Source organism: Ailuropoda melanoleuca, chromosome 6, assembly GCF_002007445.2.
Source record: "Ailuropoda melanoleuca isolate Jingjing chromosome 6, ASM200744v2, whole genome shotgun sequence".
Lineage (NCBI taxonomy): Eukaryota > Metazoa > Chordata > Mammalia > Carnivora > Ursidae > Ailuropoda > Ailuropoda melanoleuca.
In genome coordinates, this window is record NC_048223.1 from 90,159,107 (window position 1) to 90,185,209 (window position 26,103).

General features: G+C 44.5%; 1 protein-coding gene and 1 pseudogene across 1 annotated transcript; both read left to right on the plus strand.

The window, feature by feature from the left end:
* Positions 1-2,056: 2,056 nt before the first annotated feature.
* LOC100476666 lies at positions 2,057-2,583 on the plus strand (annotated as a pseudogene).
* A 3,701-nt stretch (positions 2,584-6,284) lies between these two features.
* Positions 6,285-17,211, plus strand: C6H10orf53 (chromosome 6 C10orf53 homolog). Its single transcript, XM_002926233.2, has 3 exons — positions 6,285-6,381; positions 16,264-16,383; positions 17,083-17,211. Exons 1-3 carry the CDS (start codon positions 6,285-6,287, stop codon positions 17,145-17,147), a joined length of 282 nt encoding a protein of 93 aa, XP_002926279.1. The 3' UTR covers positions 17,148-17,211.
* Positions 17,212-26,103: the final 8,892 nt, after the last annotated feature.

A 26,103-nucleotide genomic window follows, 5' to 3' on the forward strand; every position in this document is an offset into this window, starting at 1 on the left:
GGAGTTTCTTCACTCTGCACAGACCAAAGATATATTCCAAGCTGCAAGACTCCCTCTACAGCTACAAAAGTCCACAGAACCAGAACTGAGCTTCCTCCAAATGGAAGCCCAAACGCTTTCCAATCAGAGCCTAAAAGGAACCTTAAAGTGTATGAATCTGGGTCATTGGGATGCAGAAGGAGGAATGGTGGGGTTAGGAAGGAACAAGATCCAAGTAATGCGGGTTTGCTAGTCTGTATCAAGTATATCACACGTGGCCCTACAGTAACAAGATGAAGACAATAGAGAGAGAAGGGTACAAACAGGCAAGCCAGCCCCCAACATACAAAATAATTCAACCCCCTTCTTGTTGTCTCTGGAGGTCCTGTGGGGTGCATGGTGGCACATTTAGCTAAAAATGTAGAGAAGAGTCCCTCCCACATGAACAACCAAACGTTCCCAAATTAATCCTAAGCAGTTCTCCTTGGTAGTGCGGGGAGAACCAGTACCTCGCGTTCCCTTTATAAATTCAGCCAATCTCCCTCCTTTTATATTTCTCTGAGTTTTCCCTCCAAAGAGGCCTCTTGAGTCTGCAGGATTAAAGATATGCCATCCCTGGGAAAAGCTGGCCTCACATCCCATAAGAGGACCTTTCTCAAAGCTGCTCTTCCTGTTTCCTAAAGACCAGCTCCCTCCTTGTTCTATTCCTACTGTTTCTTCCATCTCCTTGTGGGATTTCACTTCCTATTTCTGTCCCTCATATGTCACTGGGCCCGAGGGTTCTGTCCTTGATCTCTATTTCTTATATTAAGGAGCAGCAAAATGGGAGACTGAAGGGATGCAGAAGGATCCCCTCCACCTATAAAAACATAGGCACAAAGAGAAAGTTCTCTTAAATATATAATCAAGTTCAAAAGAAAGAAAATAAATCTTCACGATACAGAAAAAAGAAGAATGTCCAAAACAGAGCAGTGAGCAGGAGCTAAAGGTGTGTCAGACCAGACACAAACTCCGGGGCTGACAGCAGGATTTACCGCCCATGCAAGTTGAGAGGACATGACCTCAGCCCATGCAAGGTGGGAGATGGAACTAAACTCTCTGCACAAAACCAGAACCTCGTAGAGGTGTCCCAATCTTAAAAAAAAAAAAAAAAAAAGTAAAAAAACACAACCCATCGGCCCAGGGGAGCATTAAGGAACAAATTCATAAATTTGTGCCATATGTAGATGTGGAGTCTGAGTTTATACAACTTATTTGTAAAGCAGGAATTCTAAGCCAATAATTTTTTTCAAATTTCCTGGGTCAGTAATATCCAAAGGGCCTCAACAGAATCAAATACAAAACCACCACTTTCCAAAAACCCTGGAAACACCAAACACCCAGAGAGAGAAAACATTCTATTAAAGATGAGCTCACAGTCAGAAAAGACAAACAGCATAAGAAATGGCTCACAGGAGCACAGGAGGGAAAGCAGCAGATAAAACAAACAAGAGAATCAATAACACAAAGACCGGAGAGAATAGATGAATCAGAGAGAAGCTGTAAAATCGATATGTTTAACATTATAAAGAAATAAAAATACAGGGAAGATACATGTAGAAGTTCAGGAAGAAGAGATTAGAGAGAATAGAGGAAAGCACTATTCAAAGAGAAAATCATTAGGAATATTCCAGAATCAAAGAAAAATGTTATTCTAAAATCCTTGGGTCAAAGAAGAAATAATAATGGAAATTTAGAAATACTTTGATCAGAATGATAATAAAGATACCTTATATCAAAGCCTCTGGGATACAGCGAAACTGATGCTTTGAGGAAAATTTTTACCTTAAAATACATCAGAAAAGAAGAAAGACTGAAAATTGATGAGCTAAGTGCAACCTCAAAATAAGAAAAAGAGTCAGACAGTAAACTCAAGGAAAGTAGAAAGAACAGTAAACTCAAAGAAAGTAACAAAGGTAAGACAACTATCGATGAAGGAGAAAACAAAAAATAACAGAGAAGCTAAATAAAGGAAAAGTGGGTGCTTAGACCACACACTCGGTGGAGGCTGGGGAGCCACGCCAGAGTCAGGGCGAGTACAGTGGTAACCACTGGACCGACCACTGCTGCTGCAGGATTCGCAGACCATTATGTCTGGCAAGCTATGAAACATATGGAGCCTCAAATAAAACAAGTTTTTCAAAATCTACCCACACCTATAGAGATGTGTTTGAACTCGAAATGACAAAATGAGAAGCAGCATTAACACTAGGCATAGGCTAGGGGCACCTGGGTGGCTCAGTCGATTAAGCATCTGTCTTCAGCTCAGGTCATGACGGAGCCCCACATCAGGCTCTCTGCTCAGCAGGGAGCCCACTTCTCCCTGCCTCTGCCTGCCACTCTGCCTACTTGTGCTCTCTCTCTCTCTGTCAAATAAAAAAATAAAATCTTTTTAAAAAAATTTAAAAAATACTAAGCCTAAGCCCTACTACTAATAAAGGAAAAATAGGAGATGTTCACTGATGAATTATGCTTTTAAATCACCCAGACAAGGAAGGATCTCCTTTTAGAGCAGCCCAGATCAATGAAGCTAAAGATTTACGAGAAGGTCAAGCTACAAAATGAAGTAAGTGTGTGATGAATTTTAAGTTCTTGTTAGTTTAGGTATATGAGTGCCGACTTTTTATGATAAAATGCCTCAAAGCTACAAATTTTAAAAAATGATTTAGCACAGGCTAAAACAAAGCTTTGGTATAAGTTTCTCCTTTGAATTTGAGTATTTTAAATCAGCTTATAGAATATTTGGAGATTTAACACTTAGAAATTATGGATAAATACACACAATTTGAATAGAAATATTGTTCGTTATTCATTTAGCAAGTAATTTGTTACCTACTTCAAGGCAAAATGAATGCAACAGTTGCTGGCTTTCAAGGAGCCCCCAATCTAATGGGATACTGATAAATTCATAATTAAGATATGATGTGATAAATTTTTTTTTTAAGTTGGTTCTTTGAAAAAAACAGAATAGACGAGTCTCTGGTAAAACCAATAAAAAAAGAGAAATTCAGAAATAAATAAAATAATGAATAAAAGGTTGATACAGCTACGGTAGACATTACAATGATAACCAGAAAATATGTCAACTACTTTATGCCAATAAATTTGAAAACTTAGATAAAAATTCTTAGAATATAACTTACTAAAACTAATGAAAGAATAAATTAAATTTCTGGACAGTCTTATAAATCATAAATGAACAGAAGCAGTAGCTGAAAATCTTCCCACTTAGGAAAGAAAGTAGGGAGGGACGTAAAATTTTGTAGACATGTCTTAGCAAACTTTCAAAGAAGTTGTCATTTCAATTGTATATAAAATCAATAAGGGGATATTCCCTCTTTGTATATACTCCTTTATTTATTATTCTTTGAAGGTAGTATAACTTTAATATCCAAACCAGACTTGGACATCCAATAATGAAAAACTAAAGGTCCATTTTCCTCATACATAAATATCTAGAAATCCTAAATGAAACAGTAGCAAACAAATTCTAACAGTATATAAAAAAGATAAGACACCCTTGCCCAAGTCAGGTTTATCCAAGAGTGCAAGGTAGTTTAATATTAAATGCTGAGCACTGGTGATGTATGGAAGTGTTGAATCACTATATTGTACACCTGAAACTAATATGACATTGTATGTTAAGCAACTGAAATTAAAAATAAAAACTTAAAAAAAAGAAAATCGCTAAATGTTATTTACTCATGAACAGCTCAAAGAATAAAAATAAAGGATCACTCTAATAGATCATTAAAATGCATTCAGTAAAATTCAACAGTCATTCATAATTTTTTAAAAAACTCATTGTAAAAGGAGCTAGAAAAGAAATTAGCTTGACACAGAACACCTACGTACAACATACACTATACATCATCCTAAAGAGGGAAATGTAGAATAAAGAGAAGATATGCACTATTTCCATTTCTATTCATCATTGCACTAGAGGTTCTAACTTGTGCAATAAAATAAGAAGAAAAAGAAAGACAGGCTTCATAAAAGAAAAAAGCTATCATTGTTTGCAGACAGTGTGATTGTCCATTTAGAAAATCCAAAAGCATCTGTAAATAAATTAACAAATCAATTAAAAAGATCAAGGTTGTTTATATAAAATCAATATACAAAAGTCAATTTTATTTCACACACCAGCAGCAAACAATAAAATCACAATACAAAATACTTGATTTATAATAGAACCTAGCAATAAATCTAACAAAAGACATGAAGATCTATACACAGATAATTATAATTATAATACATATATTAATGTATTGAAAGATACTGAAGAAGATCTAAATAAGCGAGAGGTATTTCAAGATAATGGATATGAATGCCTTAGAAAGATGTTAATTTTTCTCAAATTGATCTCTAGATTCAATGCAACTCCAGCAAAACTCTCAACAGGAAATCTTCTGCCTCTGATAATGGTAGACTAGTTAATTCAGACAAAGCTTCCTATAGAAGACATCTTTAAAAATCAGCATATATGTATATTTTTTAAAAGATTTATTTATTTATTTGAGAGAGAAAGAGGGAGCAGTGAAAGAGGCAGATGGAGAGGGAAGGACAGACTCTCAAGCAGACTCCCTGCTGACCGTGGAGCCCAACATGGGGCTGAATCCCACGACCCTGAGATCATGACCTGAGCCGCAACCAAGAGGCAGATGCTCAACTGACTGAGCCACCCCAGCACTCTTGGCATATATATTTTTAAAAATCTTCTTAAATCACAAAAGAGCTCCCCAGATCAAGATCAGGGAAAGGATGATAGTAAGAAAGCATAGCACTGGATATGCTTTTACTCTGGGGCTATTTAGTGATCTTGAATAGGCAACCTAGAAAATGAGATGCAATTTTTGAGTCTTTGCAGGGTTAGGCATACAAAAATTGGAGTCCAGCACTACCCTGGGGGAATCCTGGCAACTTACCACCCTCTTTGGGGCAGGAATGAAGATAAAATATAAACAAACCAACCTCCACATGGCCTGCAGCCCAGTTTCAAGCCATCTGGATGGCTCAGATAATCTCAAGCCCTGAAATTGCATTAAGATGATCCTGGGTTGCTGGTGTTACCAGGAAATTTCTCTGTAGAGGAAGATAACACCACCCTTGGCCTCAAATTGTTCCAACACATAATGTTTCTAATACAATGTCCAGTACACAATTAAAGTAAACCAAGAACTCTAGACAAAATAAGCAGACTCCAGGAGAAATAACAACAGAAACAGACACGCGGGGTCTCCAGATAGTGGAATTCTCAAACACAGACTATTACAAAGTATCTTTACAATGATCAAGAAGATAATCTCAAACCTAAAAAACTTGGCAAGAAATTGAAAACTACAGAAGGTGGCACAGCAGATTTGAAAAAGGATCAAACTAAAATTCTAGATTTCAAAAAATAAATAACTGAAAAAAACAACCATTTTGATTTTAACAGCAGTTAAGACATGGCTACAGAGAAAATTAGCAAACTGGATAACAGGTAAAAATGAATGTGTGCAGACATATATACACATGATCCAAAAGAATGAAAAGAGAGAAAACACAGAAAACGGTCAGAAAGTATAGCATATATTTAACTGAAGTCCCTGAAGGGCAAGAAAATGGAACCAGAAGCAATATGAGAGGGGATAATGACTCACATTTTTCCAAAAACAGATGAAGGACTTAAATTCAGTTTCAAGAATCTCAACAAATCCCAGGCGAGATACATAAAAAGAAGCCTACAGACAGGCACCTTACAAGGGTTTCCAGTCCCTTCTATACACCCCTGGCTTGCCTGGGAGGGTTGTTTGGCCCCTCTGAGCCTCAGTTTTGTAAATACAAAGTAGAAGATACAACCTACTTCATAAGGATGGTAAAATGGTTAAATGAGATAATATACGGAAAGTGCTTAGCATGTCACATGACACATATTTTCTGTAACCGGCTATAAATGTTGGCTATTGTTGTTTTTCATTAACACTTGCCACACCGGGCGGAAATACCCATTTACCTGGCTGTGAGGGTGAAAAAGCAAGTCGCCCCTGACGACCACCACACCCTTCTTGCACCCCGGAGGTGGCGGTGCAGATATCCAGAAAGGGACCTTCCTCATCCCGGGCCCCCACGCAGGCACCCAGCACTGGACTTGGGGCGAGGATCCTCTGGTCCCACCCCTACCGGCCCTGGCCCCGCCCACCCCGCATGGCCACACCTGCTCACAAGGGCCTGCAGAGCCGTTGCCTAGCAGTGTGTTGCGCTTTGGCCAGTGCTAGCAGCCGGCTATGCCGAGGGACTCGGTGGTCATCATTCGCTACGGGCCGTACAGTGCCGTCGGCCTGTCTGTGGAGTACCGCACCTTCCGCCTAGAGGGCCTGCAAGGTGGGCAGCCGCGCGCCCCAGGCCACCCAAGTGCATGTGTCCAGGTGCACCCCAGCCTCTGAACACCAGTGCAGGCTGTGCCCTCTGCCTATACCTCCTTCCTTCCCCGGGCCGGACCAAGTTCACACACGTTGTTTGGATAGGAGAGATCACACACCCTGCTTTACACATTGGGACACTGAAGATCAAGAACATTAAGCGACTTTCCCAAGGTCACAGGGCTGGAGAATGGTGGAGAGTCTATACCTTCAGCTCCAATCATGCAACAACCCTTTCCTGAGCACCTAATGTGTGTTGGACACTCTTCCAGGTACCGGGGACACCCTGGTGAACAAAGATAGATGCCCTTAAAGTGGCCTTCTCAGTGTTGATGACTAGTTGAGAGTTGTGCCCGGACCTCCAACAGAGGAACACAAGCATAGTGGGACCTGCCACTGGCCATAACTGGAGGGGAGAGGGGGAGATCTGGAAAGGTTTAGTCGCTAGAATTTTACTTGAGTTGAGCTTTAAAGAGTAAGGAGAAAATCACCAGGTAAAGAGAAGAAAGAGCATGCCAGACAGAGGAGTGGCAGAGGCTGGAAACAGGGACAAAGGATGTATTTGTTGAACAGTTGGGAGGATGAGGCTGGAGAGGTAGACAGGGACAGTTCTGCAAAGCCGTATGAAAGCTTCAGGCAGGAGGCTGAAACCATGGCTGCCGTGAGGAGAGCAGATCAGAGGGGGCCAAGAATGGAAGCAAAGAGACAAGTCAAGAGACTTTGGGGTGGTCCAGGGAAGAGACAAGAGTAGTTTGGACCTGGATGGCCATGAGAGGGGGTGCATTAAAGTAAGAGGAATGGTACTTCCTTGGAGGATAGAGATGGGAGGCAAGGGTCAGGAGGACATCCTCCAGATCCAGTCAGTGTCTGGCTTGAGTGACGGGCTGATGGGTGGCAGTGCTTGACACTAAAACCGAGGACACCACAGAGGGACCACGATTGGAGGACCATGCTCATTTTCAGCCATACGTCGATGGACATACTGAGTTAGCTCTGCAGTTCTGGAGTTCAGAGAAAAAGTCTGAGCTAAAGATAGGAAGGTCTGAGTCACGGATTTGGGGACAACATACAGAATGAGAGGAGAGCCCAGGACTGAATCCTCAGTGCTTTAAAATGCTCTAATGTCCCAATGAAACCTTCTCGCCAGCTTTCTCTCTCTCGGGGTTCCTGAGGTTCGCTGTAGCCCAGACAGCCATGCATTTTTCATTGGCCCTCATGCTGCCCTCGGCTTTTCCGCCGTGTGCGGTCCGCATTAGGTGAACCAGAGACAAGGGCCTTGTGCCAGTCCCTGAGCTAGCCCCCGGACAGGCCCGCACAAACACGGGAATCTGCAAACAAGGCGTGCTCTGCTCCCTTTAGACACAGGAACCAGGGCCCACACGGGGGGCAGGGGCTGCCACCTGCCAGGCTACCAGCAAGCGGGGGAGGAGGTGGGGCAAGGGCAAGTTAAGAGGCTGCAAGGCTCTCTTACCACTTTCAAGTTGCCTTTGTCTTGACTCAGGATTTTACTCTTTTGCCAACTTTGACTATTTTGCAGAGTTCTGACGAAGTGGGTTCTCACAGTTTCCGGTGGTTTTTTTAACTTCTCTGTGGAGGAATAGGAGTTTGGAGTGCCTACTCCACCGTTTTGCTGCTGTCTGCAGACCCTTTTTAATTATGTTTCTTGCTGCTGCCGTAATCAGCACGACTCTATAGAGTTCAATTAGATCATTTACATACCAAGAATTATATTAAAGGAGAATGCATAAATAAGCATTTGTTATAACTTACAATTCACAAGTATTGAGGCTGTGGGGGGGCTTTCCATATAGTTTGAACACAAATCCCATTGACTCAATGGGTCACCTCTGGTCACTTGTCTCCTACTTGCATTCTTGGCACTGCTGGCAGAGCAGAAATCAAGTACAAGGACTCTGAAGTCCAACCAATCTCCTTTTGAATTTGTCTCCACCATTTAGTAGCCAAAGTCAATATCAAGTTATTTCACCTTTCCGAACCTCAGTTTAGTTGTTGGTAAAATGGGAACAGATCCCTAACTCACGGATGCGAGATTCCAAAGGGAAAAAGCACACAGAGCCATGAATACCATTCCTGCACATAGTAAATGCTCAACAAGCATTCTTATTATGGGGGGGTTGCTAGGAGGGGGAGGAGGGAGCAGCTTGGGGCGTGCTGGGGAGCGGCAAGCTGCTGGGTCAGGCTAGAGGACTTATGCAAAGAGAGAGTCAAGCCTGTTTCACCCTGGACAACAGGGAGCCAGCAACATTTCTTGAGCTAAAGAATGATGAGATTAAGGATGTACCTTCAGAGGCCAATTCTGAAAGAAGAGATTTGGGGTGGGGAAGTGAGAGAAGACAGATTATTAAGAAATATGAAGAGATTAGAAATTAAATTCTGAAGTTCAGGGAAAGACAAAAAGGACTGACTACCTGGTTATTAAAGACTGCTTCGGGTCAGAGGTAGTTTTGACTTTATTTTTTTTAAGATTTTATTTATTTATTTATTTATTTATTTATTTAATAGAGAGAGCACAATCAGGGGGAGCGGGAGAGGGAGAAGCAGGCTCCCTGCTGAGCAAGGAGCCTGTGGGGGCCGGGGGGGGGCAGGACCCTGGGGCCACGAATGGAGCCGAAGGCAGACAACCAACCGAGCCACCCAGGTGTCCCCAGTAGTTGTGACTGTAAATAACATCTATCTGTTAATGGCTCCCAAACTTCTCTCTCCAATCAGGACCTCTCATTGTCATTGGGAAGGTCAGTAAGCATCTCAGACTAATATGTCCAAAGTCTCTAAATTGGCCTCTTAATACCCAGCCCACCCAAGCCTCTCCTGCCTTCTCCCCATCTTAGTGCACACACTCCAGTCTTTCAGTTACTCAAGCCAAAATGCTTGCAGGCATCTTTCCTTTTTTTTTTTTTTTTTAATTTTTTATTTAAATTCGATTTAGTTAACATATAATGTATTATCAGTTTCAGGGATAGAATTTAGTGATTCATCAGTTGCATATAACACCCAGGGCTCATTACATCACGCCCATCACCCAGTTACCCCATCCCCCACCCACCTCCCCTCCAGCAGCCCTCTGTTTCCTAGAATTAAGAGTCTTGTGGTTTGCCTTCCTCTCTGTTTTCATCTTATTTTGTTTTTCCTTCCTTTCTCCTATGTTCATCTGTTTTGCTTTTTAAATTCCACATGTGAGTGAAATTGTATGGTATTTGTCTTTCCTGACTGACTTACTTCGCTCAGCATAATACCCTCTAGCTCCATCCACGTTGTTGCAAATGGCAAGATTTCGTTCTTTCTGATGGCTGAGGAGTATTCCATTGTATATATACACCACATCTTCTTTATCTATTCATCTGCAACAGACATCTAGGCTCTTTCCATGGTTTGGCTATTGTGGCCATTGCTGCTATGGACATTGGGGTGCAGGTGTCCCTTCAGATCACTGCATTTGTATATTTGGGGTAAATACCCAGTAGCGCAATTGCTGAATTATAGGGTAACTCTATTTTTAACTTGTTGAGGAACCTCCATCCTCTTTTCCAGAGTGGCTGCGCCAGTTTGCATTCCCACCAACAGTGTAAGAGGGTTCCCCTTTCTCTGCATCCTCACCAACATCTGTTGTTTTCTGAGTTGTTAATTTTAGGCATTCTGATCGGTATGAGATGGTATCTCATTGTGGTTTTGATTTGTATTTCCTCAATGGTGAGTGATGTGGAGCATTTTTCAGTGTCTGTTAGCCGTTTGTATGTATGTATCTTCTTTGGAGAAATGTCTGTTCGTGTCACAGGCATCTTTCTGTCCTCTCTTTGCCTCACACTCATCACAGGCACCATCATCTCCTGCCTGGACCAGTGCCCTGGCCTCTTCCCTGAGCTCCCTGTGGCCACCCTTGTCCCCTGCAGTCTGTCCTCAGCACCAAAGCCAGGTGATGCCTTTAAGCTTGAGTCAGAGCATGACCTGTGCCTCCAAGAACATCCTGGTGGCTCCCAGCTCACTCAAGGGAGAAGCCAAAGGCTTACAGTGGCCTACCAGGCTCCTAGTGTCCTCCCTGACCTCATTTCCCCCACCACTACCCACCCCCTCCCCTTACTCTCTCCTCTGCAGCCACACTGGCCTCTTCACCGGCCTGTGAACCCCTGGTGCACTTTGGCCTTAGGGATTGGCAGTTGTTCCACCTGGAATGCTCTTTCTCCAGATGCCTGCTAGTCCTCATTCTTCACCCTCTCACGGCCCCTGGGTGTTTCTCAAAAACCACCTTCATCCACGGGCGCTCCTTGAACATCCCCATCGAAAATGTCAACACTTCCCTCTGCCTCCCTCTTCCCTACCTCCCTTCCTTCCTGTTTATTTCTCCCCAGTGCTCAAAAATTTGAGCACAGTCTTTTTCTATGCCCTCAGACTTCATGAATTCATCTCTTTCTAGGCGAAACGTACACTTCTCCTGTTTACCTCATTATCCTTCTCTTCCTCCAGGATGTGTGTTTCAGGGGAGCAGGTGTTCTTGTCTCTTCTGTTCTCTGCTCTGTCCCAGTGGACTGTGCCAGGTATATCTTTATTAAAGATTTTATTTATTTATTTATTTTTGAGAGAGAGTGTGCACCCATGTGCACAGGCAGGGGGAGGAGCACAGGGGGAGGGGGAGGGGCACCGGGGGAGGGAGAGGGAAAAGCAGACTCACCGCTGAGTGTGGAGCTTGTTGTGGGGCTCGATCTCAGGACCCTGAGATCATGACCTGAGCTGAAACGGACTCAGACACTTAACCGAATGAGCCACCTAGGCGCCCCCGTGGCAGGTATATGTTAAGGGTCGTGAAACATGAGTTAAAATAAAACTGAATGGAGCTGAACACTGGATCCACAGGAGGTGAGACTTGGGGAGAAAGCAAATAAAGACAGAACTAACAGACAGCAGGACCTCGGCAGTGGCCCCTCAGAGGTAGGAGAGAACCCAGGGGCAAAGGAGGCCAGTGAGATGAGATGAAATGTGGATTTCAGGCAGAAAATGGCTAATGGGCACCCAACTGTTAAGTAGGAGTCATTTCTAGAAAAAGATGAATTCGTGGTTGATGAAGGACATAGAAAAAAGTGTTCTCAAAGATGGGATGAGAAGGTAAAATGGCACAGAAACTTCAGAGGGCAACTTGACGGTGTCTTAAAATTTAACCGTGTACTGCAGAACCCGGCTATTCCGTTGCTCAATCTCTTTTGTATATAAACTCACACATGTATGCAGAGGCGTGCCCAGGAATGTTTCCGGCCATGTTCTTGCTGACAGGGAAGAATTGAGAACACCAGAAAAAGGACTGGCTCGAATAAAACTGTAGTCCATCCATCCCATGAAGTGCAGTGCCACAGATCCGTGTGTATTCGTGGGGCTGTGTCACCGCGACACAACGACATCACAACACAGCGGTTCCTGAATTCCACCTATGCTGTGATCCCATTTCCATTGAAATGACAAAGAGAAGGGGAGAAGGACCAGTATGGGTGATTTAAAAACTTTTGTCCTGTAATTCCAAGGTTTTTAAAAAAATCGTGGGCCTACATGACATTTATAATCTGATAAAATTTTAGAGTTTAAAATAATTTGGGTTTCTTTTTAACCAGCAAAAGTATTTTGTTTTGTTTTATTTTATTTTATTTAAGATTTTATTTATTTATTTTTGCGAGAGAGAGAGCGACCATGAGCAGAGGGGTGAGGGTGGAATGGCAAAGGGAGAAGCAGACTCCTTGCTGAGCAGGGAGCCCAATGCCTAACGCGATCCCTGGACCCCGGGATCATGACCTGAGCCGAAGGCACACACTTAACCAACTGAGCCACCCAGGCGCCACAAAAAGTATTTTAAAGAAGAAAGGAAATAAGTCAGGGTGTCGATCCGCTAAGAGGGGTGGAGAGAACTGAGTGAGCCACTGAATGTGCTGCCGGGTCCCCACATCTGAGAGCACAGGGTCAAGCAAAGGTGGGCTGAAGCCTCCGTCTGCAGGAGGTAAAAAGCAGGGAGGGATGAGGAGGCCAAGAGCACAAGCAGCTCCTCCCACAGTAGGGGAGGGGAAGGAGTATCTTGAGAAGATCAAGGGGAGACTTTTTATGGTTGAAGGAGAAGAGCACTGGATACAACCAGCAGGTGGCTGATTTTTAAAGTTAGTTTGTGTGTCCCTGAATGATAATTCATATAATGCCAGCAGCCAGCATTTACTGAGGGCTGTTGACAAATGCCTGGGTGCTAGCAAAAGCAAAGCAGGAAGGGTCTGCTGCCCCGTCTCTGTCCCCCCAACTCCGTCCACCACTTTAGGGTCACTACTGAACATCACACCACGCACAGAGTGGTGCATTTGTACGTCCTCCTCTGTAAAATCTGCATCTGAATTCTGTACGTTTCTTTGAAAATCATAGTCCTTTATCATGTCCCGTAGCCCTGCTGGCTTTGGAAATATGCCTGATCTTTCCTGAACTTACTGTGCCTTACAGAATCTGAAAATTTTTGTTCATTCCTTATGACCCACAAATTACAATAGTTCAGCAAAAATGTTTCTCCTACGGCCTCAGTATTGATGAACTTGAACTAATGCTTAACAACAAGTCCAAAGTAATTCCCTGGCCATGGTTGCTCCTTGTCTGCTGCCCCGAATGAAGTCTGCTGAATGACCTGCTAAAAGGAACGAAAAGGAATTGAAATGGACCCATAAAGATAGGATCCGCCCTTATTTAGCCAAGATGCTCTCTGTGCACTTCTCCCACCCTAGCCCCTCATTAGCTGCACACGGTAATGGTCCTCAGCCCTGCAACTGTGCCGAGAAGAGGAGGGGGAGAGGCCTGTCTGTCTGTTTGCCGGGACTTCCTAACTAGCTGTGTTTAAATCACTCCCAGATGGTGCACAATTCCACCAGCGCTGAGAAGAGGGAGGCTTTTCCGTGTCCCTTCATTTTCCCCGGATCCCCCTTGAAGAATGAGGTGCCACTTCAAAGAGGCAGGCTTTCTGCGGGTGGCCTTACAGCTTCTGGTTGATTTATGCTGGAGTTTAGCCACTGCCTTTGGAAAGACTTTGTTGCATGGAGTATATTTATCTGACCTTTCTTTGAATAGACAACCCCATAGCAGCTCATAGGAAAAAATGGGTCCTCCATGTAGAGAGGTGGCATTTGGAAGAGCCGCAGGAATTCTGGTACCTCTCCAAGTCTGATGCCTTAAGCCTGCGCTGACCACCCTGTAGCTGGGCTCAGCACATCCCGGATTGATGAGAAGGGGATAGGCGTCCTGAGAGTGAATATACGACGTGGACTCCGAGGTGGCTCATCGCTTTAATAAGAAGCAGACTTAGGTTACTCAGTGCCCAAAAGAGTCATTGGAGGTGCCGAGCGCCATGACACCGAGCTCGTTTATTTAACAAGCTGTTTTAACACGGGGGTTGGAGGGATGCGGACTATGGTCGGCGAGGGAGACATGTGCCCTTAAAGGCCCCGAGAGCCCATGCTTCGCAAACCGTACAGAAGGTGAAGTGAAGGGTGATGTATTCTCTTAAGAGGATTTCTTCCTGTTGGGCTCCTTGGCTCAGGTATGAGGCAGACTCATTATTTGGCACCACTGACTTCCCGAGGGTAGGTCATTTGGTGCATCGAATCCTGTTTCTTAGATGCACTTTGCCGTGAAAGAGTGCGGCTCTTCTCATAAAACAGAGCCCAGATCCAGACGCTCCATGAGACTCAGTCAGACGGGGCCCTGCCCTGCGCGAAAGGAAAACACCGCAGCGGGCTTCTCAGGGGCTCCCCCTGACTTAGACTGCAGTCACAGTGAGCACGCATACAGAACCCGTGCCTCCTCCTCTCCAGGACCCCCAGGCCTTAGGGAGTGGGTGCTGTGTGTGAGTCGGGTAGAGGCAACAGCTTGTCTCCAGAGACGAGGTGGGAATGGAGAAGCTGGTTTGTTCCTGATTTCTTCCCATCACACTGAAGTCTGTTTCCCAGGAACATCTTCTGACAATGCAAAGCCAAGTTCCTGGAGGCCAAGTTGCCTCTTACCCACTCACTCGCAGATTTCCCTCTCTGGGTACACATCCCCACTCCTGAATGGGTGCTGCTGGGAGAGCGTCTGATCCCCAGATCCACTGGCCATCCCAAACTGCATGGACCACTTCACTGAAACAAGTCATTGGTCCAAGCTGAGTGCCTTCCTCCAAAGATGTTTAAGGCAGGACACCTAAATAGGATACAATAACATAAATATGCTGCAGAAAAAGACGCGGGTGTTCCGTAGAGAGAGGCGTTAGCTGATGCCGGGTCAATTAGGGCCACCACTGGGTGCCTGAAGAGCGCTATCTTGTTAATGGAGATCCTCACTGAGTTACTCTCTGAAGTTGCTTTCCAGAAGTGAAATTAAAATCACGCAATTAAAATGTTCACAGTTGGGGCTGGATGTTCTTGAACTGATTGAAAGGTGAAGAAGTGGACACGCCAACATTTTGAAACAGCAATTGTCTCTGTAATTAAATGCAATTAACTGCCATGACTGTCTGCTTTTCTGCACATAAAATTGATTGAAATTCTAAGACTTTAAAAATAAATAAATAAACATGCCCTTCCTCTGATTCCTCTTCCCATCCTAAAATTCTCACCAATGTATGACCAGAGATGGTGGTTTAGCGCATGGACTCTACCACCAATGTAACAGGTGAACATATTAAGGAAACTGGGGAGAGAAGCATTAGAGAAAACAGAACTCCATGATGGTCAATGCACATCATTTCTCCTAAATGCATAGATTTTTGGATTTCCACAAAGGAGGATAGATCTAACAACTTTTCCGTGGCTGTTCTCTAAGGAACTGATAACCAAAAAGCAGCCTCCAAAGTTGAGCTCATTAGGTGTTTTTTTTTAAAGCATTTTGTTTCTCATTATTATAGAAACTCTAGAAAATGCTGAAAGAATAAAGAGAATGAGGTTTCACATACTATTACCACAGAGGTATATCCACTGATTATTTCTTTTTCTTTTCCTATTACATATACATATTTTTCTTAGTATTGAAGATGTATTTTCATAAATATTATATATGTACCCTGATTGTTTGCTTATGTTACAAATATTTTTCTTGCTATTTAAAAAATTCATAAACATCTTTTGAAATGTTTGAATAAAACCTCATCATATGGACCTACCATCATTTGCTTGACCAGCCTCTTCTGATTAGGACAGTATGTTATTCAAAGCATTTCCTATTGTAATACTGCAGAAAGGAACACCTTGTTACAAAAGTCTGCCTGAATTCCTTATTTTTTCCTGAGGAAGATTTCTTATAAATGTAATTTATTTCTTATAAATGTCATTTATACATTTATACAATAAATACATTTCTTATAAATGTAATTTCCCAGGCCAGTGTTTAGTTCATTTTGTAATTCTAAATTCTAAATTTTTGTAATTCTAAATTTTCTTGAGGCTTTTGAGGCTTTTGGCATATACTGCCAAATTACCTCCAGAAAGGTGACCAATTCATATTTCCCCCCTCAGGAAAAGAAGTCACCTGATTCCCCACATCCCTTCCAACATTGAGTATCATCTCTATAAGAAAAGTTCAAAAACTCTTCCTGGAGACATCTCATATTTTTCACACATCCTATGGGTCTGGGGTAAATTGTAACCAAAACCTGAATTGCTCAGGTCCCCGGCTGTACTTCCCGGCAAAGGCAAGGGCACAGCTGGGGCAGCACCAGGAAGGTACCACCAGTGCACAGCCAGGAGCAACTGGAGAACAAGCCAGCTGCCGCCATCCTTGAGGACATCTGCAGATCAGGTTAGTCTAGAGCCTGTCTCCATGTTACCCACACCCTCTCCATCTTTTGCAGCTGTGTTGACCAGAGATGGACACAAGGTCATCCTGGAGAAGATAGAAGACTGGAATGTGGTAGAGCTCATGGTGAATGAAGAGATCGTCTTCCACTGTAACATCAAAGACTTGGAGTTTGGTAAGTCCTTCAGCGCTGCTCCCAGCCAGCCCTTCACATTCTCGGAAGCGTGCTAGATTTCAAGTTGAAGTGGCCAGTGGGTGATGCCCAGATTCAAGTTGGGTTTTTTTCCGCGTCTTAAATTCTTACTCAAAACCCTGTGCTCTGTGTTACGTGCATGAGCACGTCCTAAGCCACACACAGTTAAATGCTTGATGCTCTGGACTTCTTTCCAGAACACTGGAAACAAAGGAGGGACAGAAAGAAAAATGAAGTTTTAGCCCTAGATTTCAAATGATATCATAGGAATTTAGGGGTAAGAGGTTTCGGGTTTTCCTTTTCTTTCTTTTTCTTTTCACAGTTTAACAATGTGTGTTTTATTAGGGTTTGCCTCCAAAACAGTTTCTGCTTCATTTGACTATTCTACCTAGGCTCGCTAAGACTAAATAAGAGTCCATACACCAGCCGGCCCTGCCATTATCAGTGAAGCTCTAGGGATCTCTTGGCCCTGGAGAGCTTCCCTCCTGGCAGGCTGGCATCACGCATCCCGCACTCTATTCAGAAATAAAAGCTTGTGCAATCCATCCATACTCTGTTAAGGGCTAGTTGACAGTTGACGTGACTGTGTACTTTGAGACTTGACCTCTAGCGGAAGCCGTGTCTTCTATGACATGCATTGTATAGAAAACTGGCCAAAGAAAATCCTATCTATTTCCCTAGGAGGTGATGGTAAACTAGACCCGCTGTGTGAAGACGCCAGGATAGCCGTCCTGAATGCCTACTGATCTCCTCGTCCAAACAGTCATCTGAAGTCAACAGAACAGCAGCTGCCTCTGGCCCCTCCGTGCAGCAAACAAAAGCAGCCATTCCGGGCCATGCACGCTGGGCTCTAGCAATCCCAGGTGATACCAGCCTGTCCTGCAGCCTGCCCGCCACAGTGTCTCTCACCTGGCTGCAAGGAAGCAGGCCCCACAAAAATAATAAAACATCATTTGCAGCATCTTTCAATCTCAACCCACAGGGAGAGCCCTCCAATATCAATCAGGTACACGTTGAGCTGAAGGAAATAATAAAATGCAATCTAATAACAAAGCGCCATCCCGTACTAATAACACAGAGTTTGCCAGAAGCATCTGAGATTCCATTCTATAGTAAGTAAAGAGCTAGGAATGGGTGGAATTAAAGATTGGGCGGAAAGGGGAACAGGCAGGGAAAAAAGCGGCCCTTGAAAATCTGAACCAAAAGTGTATGTCGGTATTTGGAAAACTGGCTATTTCTACAGGCTGATTTCTTGCTCCCAGGGCAATAACATTTCAAATGTTCATAGACAAGCACTTAAAGTCAAATCATCAGTTACTCTTTAGAACAAGAAAATTATCTGCCTTCTTTGCATTCTCCAGTCCAATGAGCCCTTCTGGAAAGGGCCCAGAAGAGCACAGGACAGAAGGGTCATCCTTATCCGTCTGGGTGAAAACACAGCCCTGCAGAGTTAAGGAAGGATTTTAGTTATGGTCACTGTAAAAATCAGCTATGTCAACGTGATGCTCCTTGTGCTTTCAGCCCGAGGCGCCCAACTGTAGCACCGTGCTTAGCTATAGAGAAATGCAGATATTGATCTGATGACATTAAGTGTGAGGTCATGGTAAAAAGGCATCACACCTTGGAGGAGAAAGAGGAGAAAGACGGATTCCTTCACAGAAGACTCTGGGCGCCCCGGGGAAAGAGAAGAGCTTTCAGGCTTCCACAGGCCACCTGCTGGCTCAGAGCACACACTCCCCAGGGAGGGGGCCACCCTGCTCCCTGTGGCTTCCCTGCACCTGGCAGCCACCCTCTCCATCCCTCCCAGTGGCCTCAAAGCCCCCGCATCCCAGAACTTCAAAGGCATCTGGGAGGCAATGAAGCTAATTGTACAAGTTCTCTCTCGCATGTGAGGAGATGGGGGATGTAATTTTCATTTTCAGCCCAAGCGTCACGTACCAGATTTCATTCAGAGATTACCAGCACTTAAGACGCTGCAAATATTTAATCATCCTGGCTGAGAACCTGAGGCTAAAGAACTTTCCTCCTGGGGTCTGGTGCCAGTTTTCACACGACTTCAGTAACCCTCGATTTAGTCCCTCTTTCCCAAAGACCAGTTTCAGTTATTATAGATGTAGCATTCTGCTTTCAGATAAATATTTTACTCCAAGACAAATACCATCTTCATTACAGTAAAATGGAAAAATACAGGTGAGGATAAAGCATCAATTTGGTAACATTTTGGTATATTTCGGTTTGAGTTTCTTTGATTTATGTCTGATTATTCATTAAGAGATAGATATATAAATTGATTTCACTCGTGATCACGTTTTATGTACCCAATTATGTATCTATTTTTTAACTTAACATTTTATGTTGATCCTCTTCCTGTGTGATTAAAACATTTGTCTAAGCATTCTTTTTTTTTTTTAAGATTGTATTTATTTATTTGACAGAGAGAGAGCACAAGCAGGGGAAGCAACAGGCAGAGGGAGAGGGAGAAGCAGGCTCCCCACTGAGCAGGGAGCCCGATGCCGGGCTCAATCCTAGGCCCCTGTGATCATGACCTGAGCCGAGGTCAGATGTTTAACTGACCGAGTCACCCAGTTGTCCCTTATCTAAGCATTCTATCATGAATCAGGCGATTTCTTCCTCCATGAACAATGATTCCTACTTTCACTGCCATAACTTTTTCTGCTAAGAAATAAAATTGCATTATTTCCCACCTGCAGTCAGTGCAGTAACTTCAGCTCCAAGGAGTGAGGCCCCTCCTCAGGCTCTGCCCCCCTGTGTTGAACGAGCACTCCACCAGCCAGCCGTCTTACCCTCCCCTGACTGGACCCATCCCAGCCTGTCTTAGTGGCCTCAGAGCCTCACCCTCCAACCTGCTCTCCTTTCCTCCCTGACCACAGCAGAAGGGCAGGTGAGGCAAGATTGCACACGTTTCTAAGACAAACTCGTGGGCACAAAGCTTCTGGGGGATGGCTGTGCCCAGGATGCTGTGCTCCAGCTTCCATCAGAGTTAATTCTTCCACATTGTAAATGTTTTCAGTGGTGGAATTTTTACTTTGTGCGTGTGTTGTGTGTTGGGCTTGAGGGTGTTTTTCAATAAACATTTAAAGCAAAATCGCGCCCCTGGGTCTTTCAGTCGGTTAAGCATCTGCCTTCAGCTCAGGTCATGATCTCAGGGGCCTAGGATCGAGTCCCGTATCAGGCTCCCTGCTCAGTGGGGAGCCTGCTTCTCTCTCTCCCTCTGCTCCTCCTCCCTGCTCTTTCTCTCTCTCTCAAATAAATAAATTAAAAATCTTTTTTAAAAATCAAGAATTTGACATAGAGGTCATCTGTCCATATGACGTAGCCCTTTTCTCTCATTGATTAAGCAGAGCTTTCTCTTTGGAAATGTAATCAGTTTTTCAGTCTAAAGAATTGTGCCCATATCCTCCTTCACCTTCCTCTGTCTTATGTCTTCTTGAACATCTGTCTCCCTGCAAAGCAACAGGAAGCATGGCTCGCTCCTGATTGAAGGCAAAAGCCCTCTGTGCTTTAACAAGCTAGACATTCAGGTGCCTTTTAATGCTTTTAAAATGCCACTTAATTAAGTCATATTTTCAGTTTATTAAAATGCCAAATCAACTCCATTACTTGACATGAAAACGTGTAAAAAAAGTGTCTCTTTAGTAGAAGATGTCTTTACTATCTTTTAATAAAATTAGAAACATAGCTTTAACTTACTAGCTATTTTAAGTGAAATTCAGAATCTCTAAGCCTGTTTCTTCTAGTTTTAAAATGTACAAAGAATGAAGTTTTTAGGAGCCTCCCTGGGCTTGGTGCCTGGGGCCTCATTGGCTTTACCGGCTCTCTTGGTGGTTTCACCCTTAAAACCTTGACGAACAACATGTGACAAGTCCATATGTAAGAGAACTGTGTGAAAAATCCATTCCCAAGGTGAGCTGCTGGGACATTTGAGCAGCAGATGTATGGCGGGTGGGGGGGGGCCAAAGGACTCTGCATACCCTCACTAGCAGGTCCTTGCTCCTCCCATGGACCTCGCTCCTCCCATGGACCCTATCCCAAAGTAATACTTGGATTTGATGCACAAATTTCCCTGCACTTTGGGGGAGAAAAATCTTGGGGGACATGTGTACAGCCTGTGGGGGCCATGCTTCCAGGAGAAATACACAGGTGACCAGATCCAGGTGAAAGACCAGCAAACGTCCGCCGAAAGGTGGCTGGCATAAAGCCAAGAGAAATATTCTTCCCGAATTGTTTGAACCTTCCGAGGGAAAGAGTCGATTTGTGGTTATTTGAAGAGCAGCGTGACCAGGCGCACCAGCCCTGGAGGTAAGCTGATGTTCTGAAAGGAAGGGAGCCCTGAATTCTCCTCCGTGGGGGCCACAGTTCCCCCCACCCAGCCCGGAGGCCGCAGTCAGGCAGCACAGACTGAGTGGCACGAAGCAGGTTAAAAGGAACAAGAGAACTAACAGCAGAATGACGACCTTGGGGACCGGGGCGCCAGGCACGCCGTCGGGAGTGGGGACTGGGATGGCCGTAAGGGCCCACACTACTGCTGTGGTCTCGACGTTCTGAGTTTTCCCAGAAGAGTGAAAATCTAGATTTTAATTTGAAAATTTTGGTTTTAAAGTGTGGGCTCAATTTTGTGAAAGACACAGTGCCAGCCAAAAAAGAAAAAGCAAAACAGAAACTACCACATCCGGCCCATTCACAGGATAATCATCTGCTCCTGGTTGCCGACCCCCACCCAGTTTACACCTTTGGCCTGGCTGTCATTATCCCCATAAGCGACGAGGTCACCCTTCCCATGAGGCCCAAGGCCCTCCCGCTCCAGTGAAACCACTTGACCCCGCTATCTGATTATGCAAATGAAAAGCAAAGGCTATTTGCAGATCTCTGAAATCAAGACATTTGAGAAGCTGAGCACCTAAAAGACCTTCTTGTTCTCTGTGATCAGGCACAAGGGGCCCAGCTGTAGGCAGAGCTGCATGCCCCAGATCACATTGCCTGATGGGAAATGCTGCTTCTCTGAGTGAGGTAGGTGGGGGACTGTAGGTGCCTGCATCATGATGGGCCTTTTTGAAAGCACATGTTCCCGTTCGAGAGGCTGTTCGGAAGAGGTCAAGAGGGGAGACCCAGAAGCCTAAGAGGAATGGTTAAGTCCCAGCCTTTGCTTCGCGTGGGAGTCTCGAGTCCAGGCTGTATTACTCATGCCCCCAGTATATAATATTTAGGACCAAACCCTTCTGAGTCCTTAAAGGAATGCACTGATGTTATAGTGTCCGATGTCCTCCTATGCTCTGATTTAATGACCCTGGGATGGGTCCCAGGAATCTTCATTTTAACACACGAGTCCATTGATTCCAGCGCACAGAAGCCAACTGTGCTCTGAGAAACTTGGGACTGGGGTGTAAGGGAAAGACCACATCCCTACAGGGACAGGTGGGTTCCCCTGTGAAGGGAATGGAGTTGTCCTCCCTCAGTCATGCTGGGCAGGGATGGGAAGACAGGTGAGATGGAATGTTTCTTCCCTCTGGGCCTCGCAGATTCCAAAGAAACTAGGAGGGCTTGGAAATCCTCCTGGAACGTGAGAGAAGCTTGTCTCTGGAGCATGGAGGCAGGTTGGGGGTTAGGCTAGGAAGCCTACTGTGGCCAGTACTCCGTGAATGTGACCAACAATCCCAGAGCCTCCAGCAAGCTCTTGACTTCTGAGCTGTGATGTAGGGAGAGGAATCTATTCTTCTTCTCAGTGTGTGTCTACTCTTGGGCTGCAGGGAGGTTCAGTTAAAGGGGGAAGGGCATATACCCCCAAGGTGTGTACAGCGACAGCAGAAGGCAGTGGCTCTGGAACATGCTGGAGGGGACTCCCTATGGAAAAAAGCCTGTCAGAGGCCCAGAGCAGCATGGGAGACCATTGGGGTACAACCCCCCAACACTCCTGTCCAGAGAAGGGGGCACACTGAAGGACGCTTGTCCTTTAGCCACACACGAAGACACTTTTGAGCAAACTTGGCCTTTTGTTGCCAATAATTTAATTGTACCCACGAACCAAGAAGAGTCAGGCGGCTTTGGGTTACAAAAGCAAAATTAAAAATAAAAATTTCTTGCCCTTTCTGTATGTGTATCTGTTTATTAAAAACCCACACTTCTATTAGTAGGTCTTTCACCTTGGATAAAAATCAGCCCAGGTACTCGTCACGTGGCAGAAGAGGTAGACTCCGGCCCAGGGCAGCAGTCAGCAGCACCTCTGGGGACAGAGGAGGAGGGCTGAGGGAAAGGCCACACCTGCCTAAGGCTGTGTCAGATTTCAGCCTTGTTCAATCTGCAGACACCTTCTTTGGAGACAAAGGTGGTACCCTGGCCCTCCCCAGGGGGGTGACCTGCAGCCAGGTGAGCCTCTGTCACTGATGTGAGCATGTCCTGTATGGGGACAACAAGGTGGCGAGAACCCCGGCTAGAAATGTTTTATAAAGTGCTTCTTTCTCCATTAACTTTCATTTTAAACCTGAAAGTATATTTCTTTTTTTTTTAATTTTATTTATTTATTTGAGAGAGAGAGCACAAGCCAGGGGAGGGGCAAGAGGGAGAGGGAGGGAGAATCTCTCAACTCCGCACTGAGCACAGAGCCCCACATGGGGCTCGATCCCAGGACCCTGGGATCATGACCCGAGCTGAAGTCAGACGCTTAACCGACTGAGCCACCAAGGCCCCCCTAAAAGTGCATTTCTCAACTACAATCATTATTGTATTCCAAGTTGCACCCCGAATTCATTATGGTTTCTCACACCTTGTAAGTCCTACCTCGGACCTAGACCTTGGCCGATACACACCCAATCTGGTTTCCCCACATTTCTCACAGTTCCTGAACATACACCATGCCTTTCTTGTTCCTGCCTTTCTCGTGCTTCTGTCTCCTCCCGAAAGCCCAGGCTGTGTTCTCTGGCTGAGAAAATGTTGCCTAAACTTCAGGTCCCGCTTACCCTTCCAGCCCTGCTCGAAGCCTTCCCTGCCCCTCTCCTCTCCGGCCTGTAGCACCAGGTACAACCTCGCGGGCGCTTCCTACCGCGTGTCGCTCTATGCGGAGGCCGCTTGCTGGTCTCCCCACGCCTCTGCGGGAGGAGCTCCCCAGCCAAGACGCTCTCTTCTCTTGCCCGTGTGCTCTGCATGTGTGGAATCAAGTTCAGCAGCACATCGAAGAAAAACCCAAAGTAAAAGTGGTTGAAACCAGTTAGAAGCGGGAAGAAGTTGTGGTGGTTAATTTTATGAGTCAACTTGGCTGGGATGCAGGGTGCCCAGATATTTGCTTAAATGTTATTTTGGGTGTGTCTGTGAGGCTGTTTCTCGTTGAGATCAACATTTGAATCTGTTGACTGAGTAAACCACGCTGCGCCCCCCAATGTGGGTGGGCCTCGACCAATCCCTTGAAGGGCTGACTAGAACACGAGGCAGGGTAAAGGAGAACTCCCCCTCTCTGCCTGACTCCTTGACCTGGGACATCCGTCTTCTGCTGCAATTCAGTTACAAGGCACACCACCGCTTCTCCTGGGTCTCAGGGCTGCACACGAGAACCGAAAGCACCCCGCTGGCTCTCCCTGGTCTCCAGCTTGCGGATGGCAGACTGTGGGACCTCTCAGCCTCCATAATCCTTATAATACATTTTTCTCCCTCTGTCTCTCTCTCTAATATATATATAGATAGATAGATAGATAATGTGCATACATATATTACATATATAGACACATATCCCTATACACAAATATTATAAATATATAATATATGTATATATAAATATACAGATGCATATATATCTCCTCTTGGTCCTGTGTGTCTGGAGAAGCCTAACTAATAACAGTAGTCCAGAGACCCTGGCTCCGTCAACCTCACTCCAACGTCTTAGCATCAAGCCTCCTGGTCCATGACAGCTGCTGAATTTGCGGTCACCAGGTTTGGGATGCGGGCAGGCAGAAAGACAAAGGGGCGAGAGGAAGGGCTTTCCCTTTCCTGAGCATGAGCACAAGCAGGGGAGAGGGGCAGAGGGAGAGGGAGAAGCAGACTCCCCGCTGAGCAGGGAACCCAACCACACGGGGCTCATTCCCAGGGTCGTGACCTGAACTGAAGGCAGACTAGCTTAACCAACTGACTTATACTCCCAGCTGCCCCTCCCCTTTCTTCTAAGAAGAATTCTCAGAAGCCCCACACGATCCTCCATTCACATGGCCAGACCTTGCTGCAAAAGGAACAGGAGACAGAGATGTTCAGCCAAGCAGTAGCGCGCACTAAAACATCTTATTATGAAGAAGACAGGAAGAACAGCTAACGTGAGGCCTAAGCCACATGTGGGCACAAAACCACGTGCTCCCACGATGTCTGCTATATGCATTAAAGGGGGCTCAGTCATCACGGGAGGCTTATCATGCCTAGACTTGTGACAAGCTGAGTGTTGTAGGTCTGGGAAAATTTCTAGGCAGTTCAAAAGCCCCCTCTCCTCGAACCTCCTACTCCTCCTAGACACCATCGGCAAGCTCATCATAAAACATCAACTCTCCCCAAATTAATCTGTAAATGTCACGTTAAATTAAATCAAAATGCCAACAGTCCTTTTTAGAAACAAGAAAAACCAATTATAAAGTTTATATTGAAATATTTAAAAAGCAGTAGTGAAAAATGGAATAGAAATCTGAAATTGACGAACAGAGCAATGTAGCATATGAGAAAGGGCTTTTCCAATCAGTGGAGAAGAGTGTTTCTTCTAGAATTGTTGTAGACAACAGGGTGGCCATCTGAATAAAAGCTGGATTCCTATTCGGCTTTATCTAGAGTAAGTTCCAGATGGATCAATTATTTAAATGCAGTAAATAAAATCACAAACTTGAAATATTTTTTAAACTTGGAATCAAGAAGGCCTTTCTTAAGTGTGACTCAAAACCCAAAGACAGAGAAGCACACATAAGATAAATTCAACTCCATAAGAATAAAAACAATTGTGTGGTTTTTAAAAAATACAAATAACATTGAAGTTAAAATACAGGTAGTGAAAAGCATTTTCAACTTGTATCTTCAATCTAAACACAGCTCCCACAAATCAATGAGAAAAAGACCAGAAACCCAACAGAGAAAAGGCAAAGGACATGAAGAGACAATTCACAGAAAACGAAATACGAAGAGTCCTTAAACATAGGAAAAGATGCCTAACCTCGCTTAAAAGATTCTTCAGATCCTAAAGATACACATTGACACGTATGAGTTTCTACATGTGCAAAAATTCTTTACAGGATGACTTATAATAACAAGCTGCCCCATGTCCACTCATAAGGGACTGATTCAATAAACCACAGTTCATTCATACAATGGGGTCCTGCACATCCTGGGAAAAGACAGATCTTTGGAATACTGTTAGGGAAGGATCTCCAACATATATTGTTCAAGTCAAAAAATCATGAAAAGCATGACTCAGAGAAGTATGTATACTATGCATGAAAAAAAGAGAAAGAACATACATATAAACATATATATGCATATGTATGTAAATATATGCATAAAACACCAAGAAGCAGGAAGTCGCTGTCTCTAGATTGGGAGACCTGGGGTAGCAGAGGGACAGCAGTGAAAGGGAGACTTTTTCACCATGCAGCCTTTTCATCTATTAAATTTGTATTTAAATTTAAATTTGTATGTATTACATTACTAACTCAAAGATAGCATTTTTTTCAA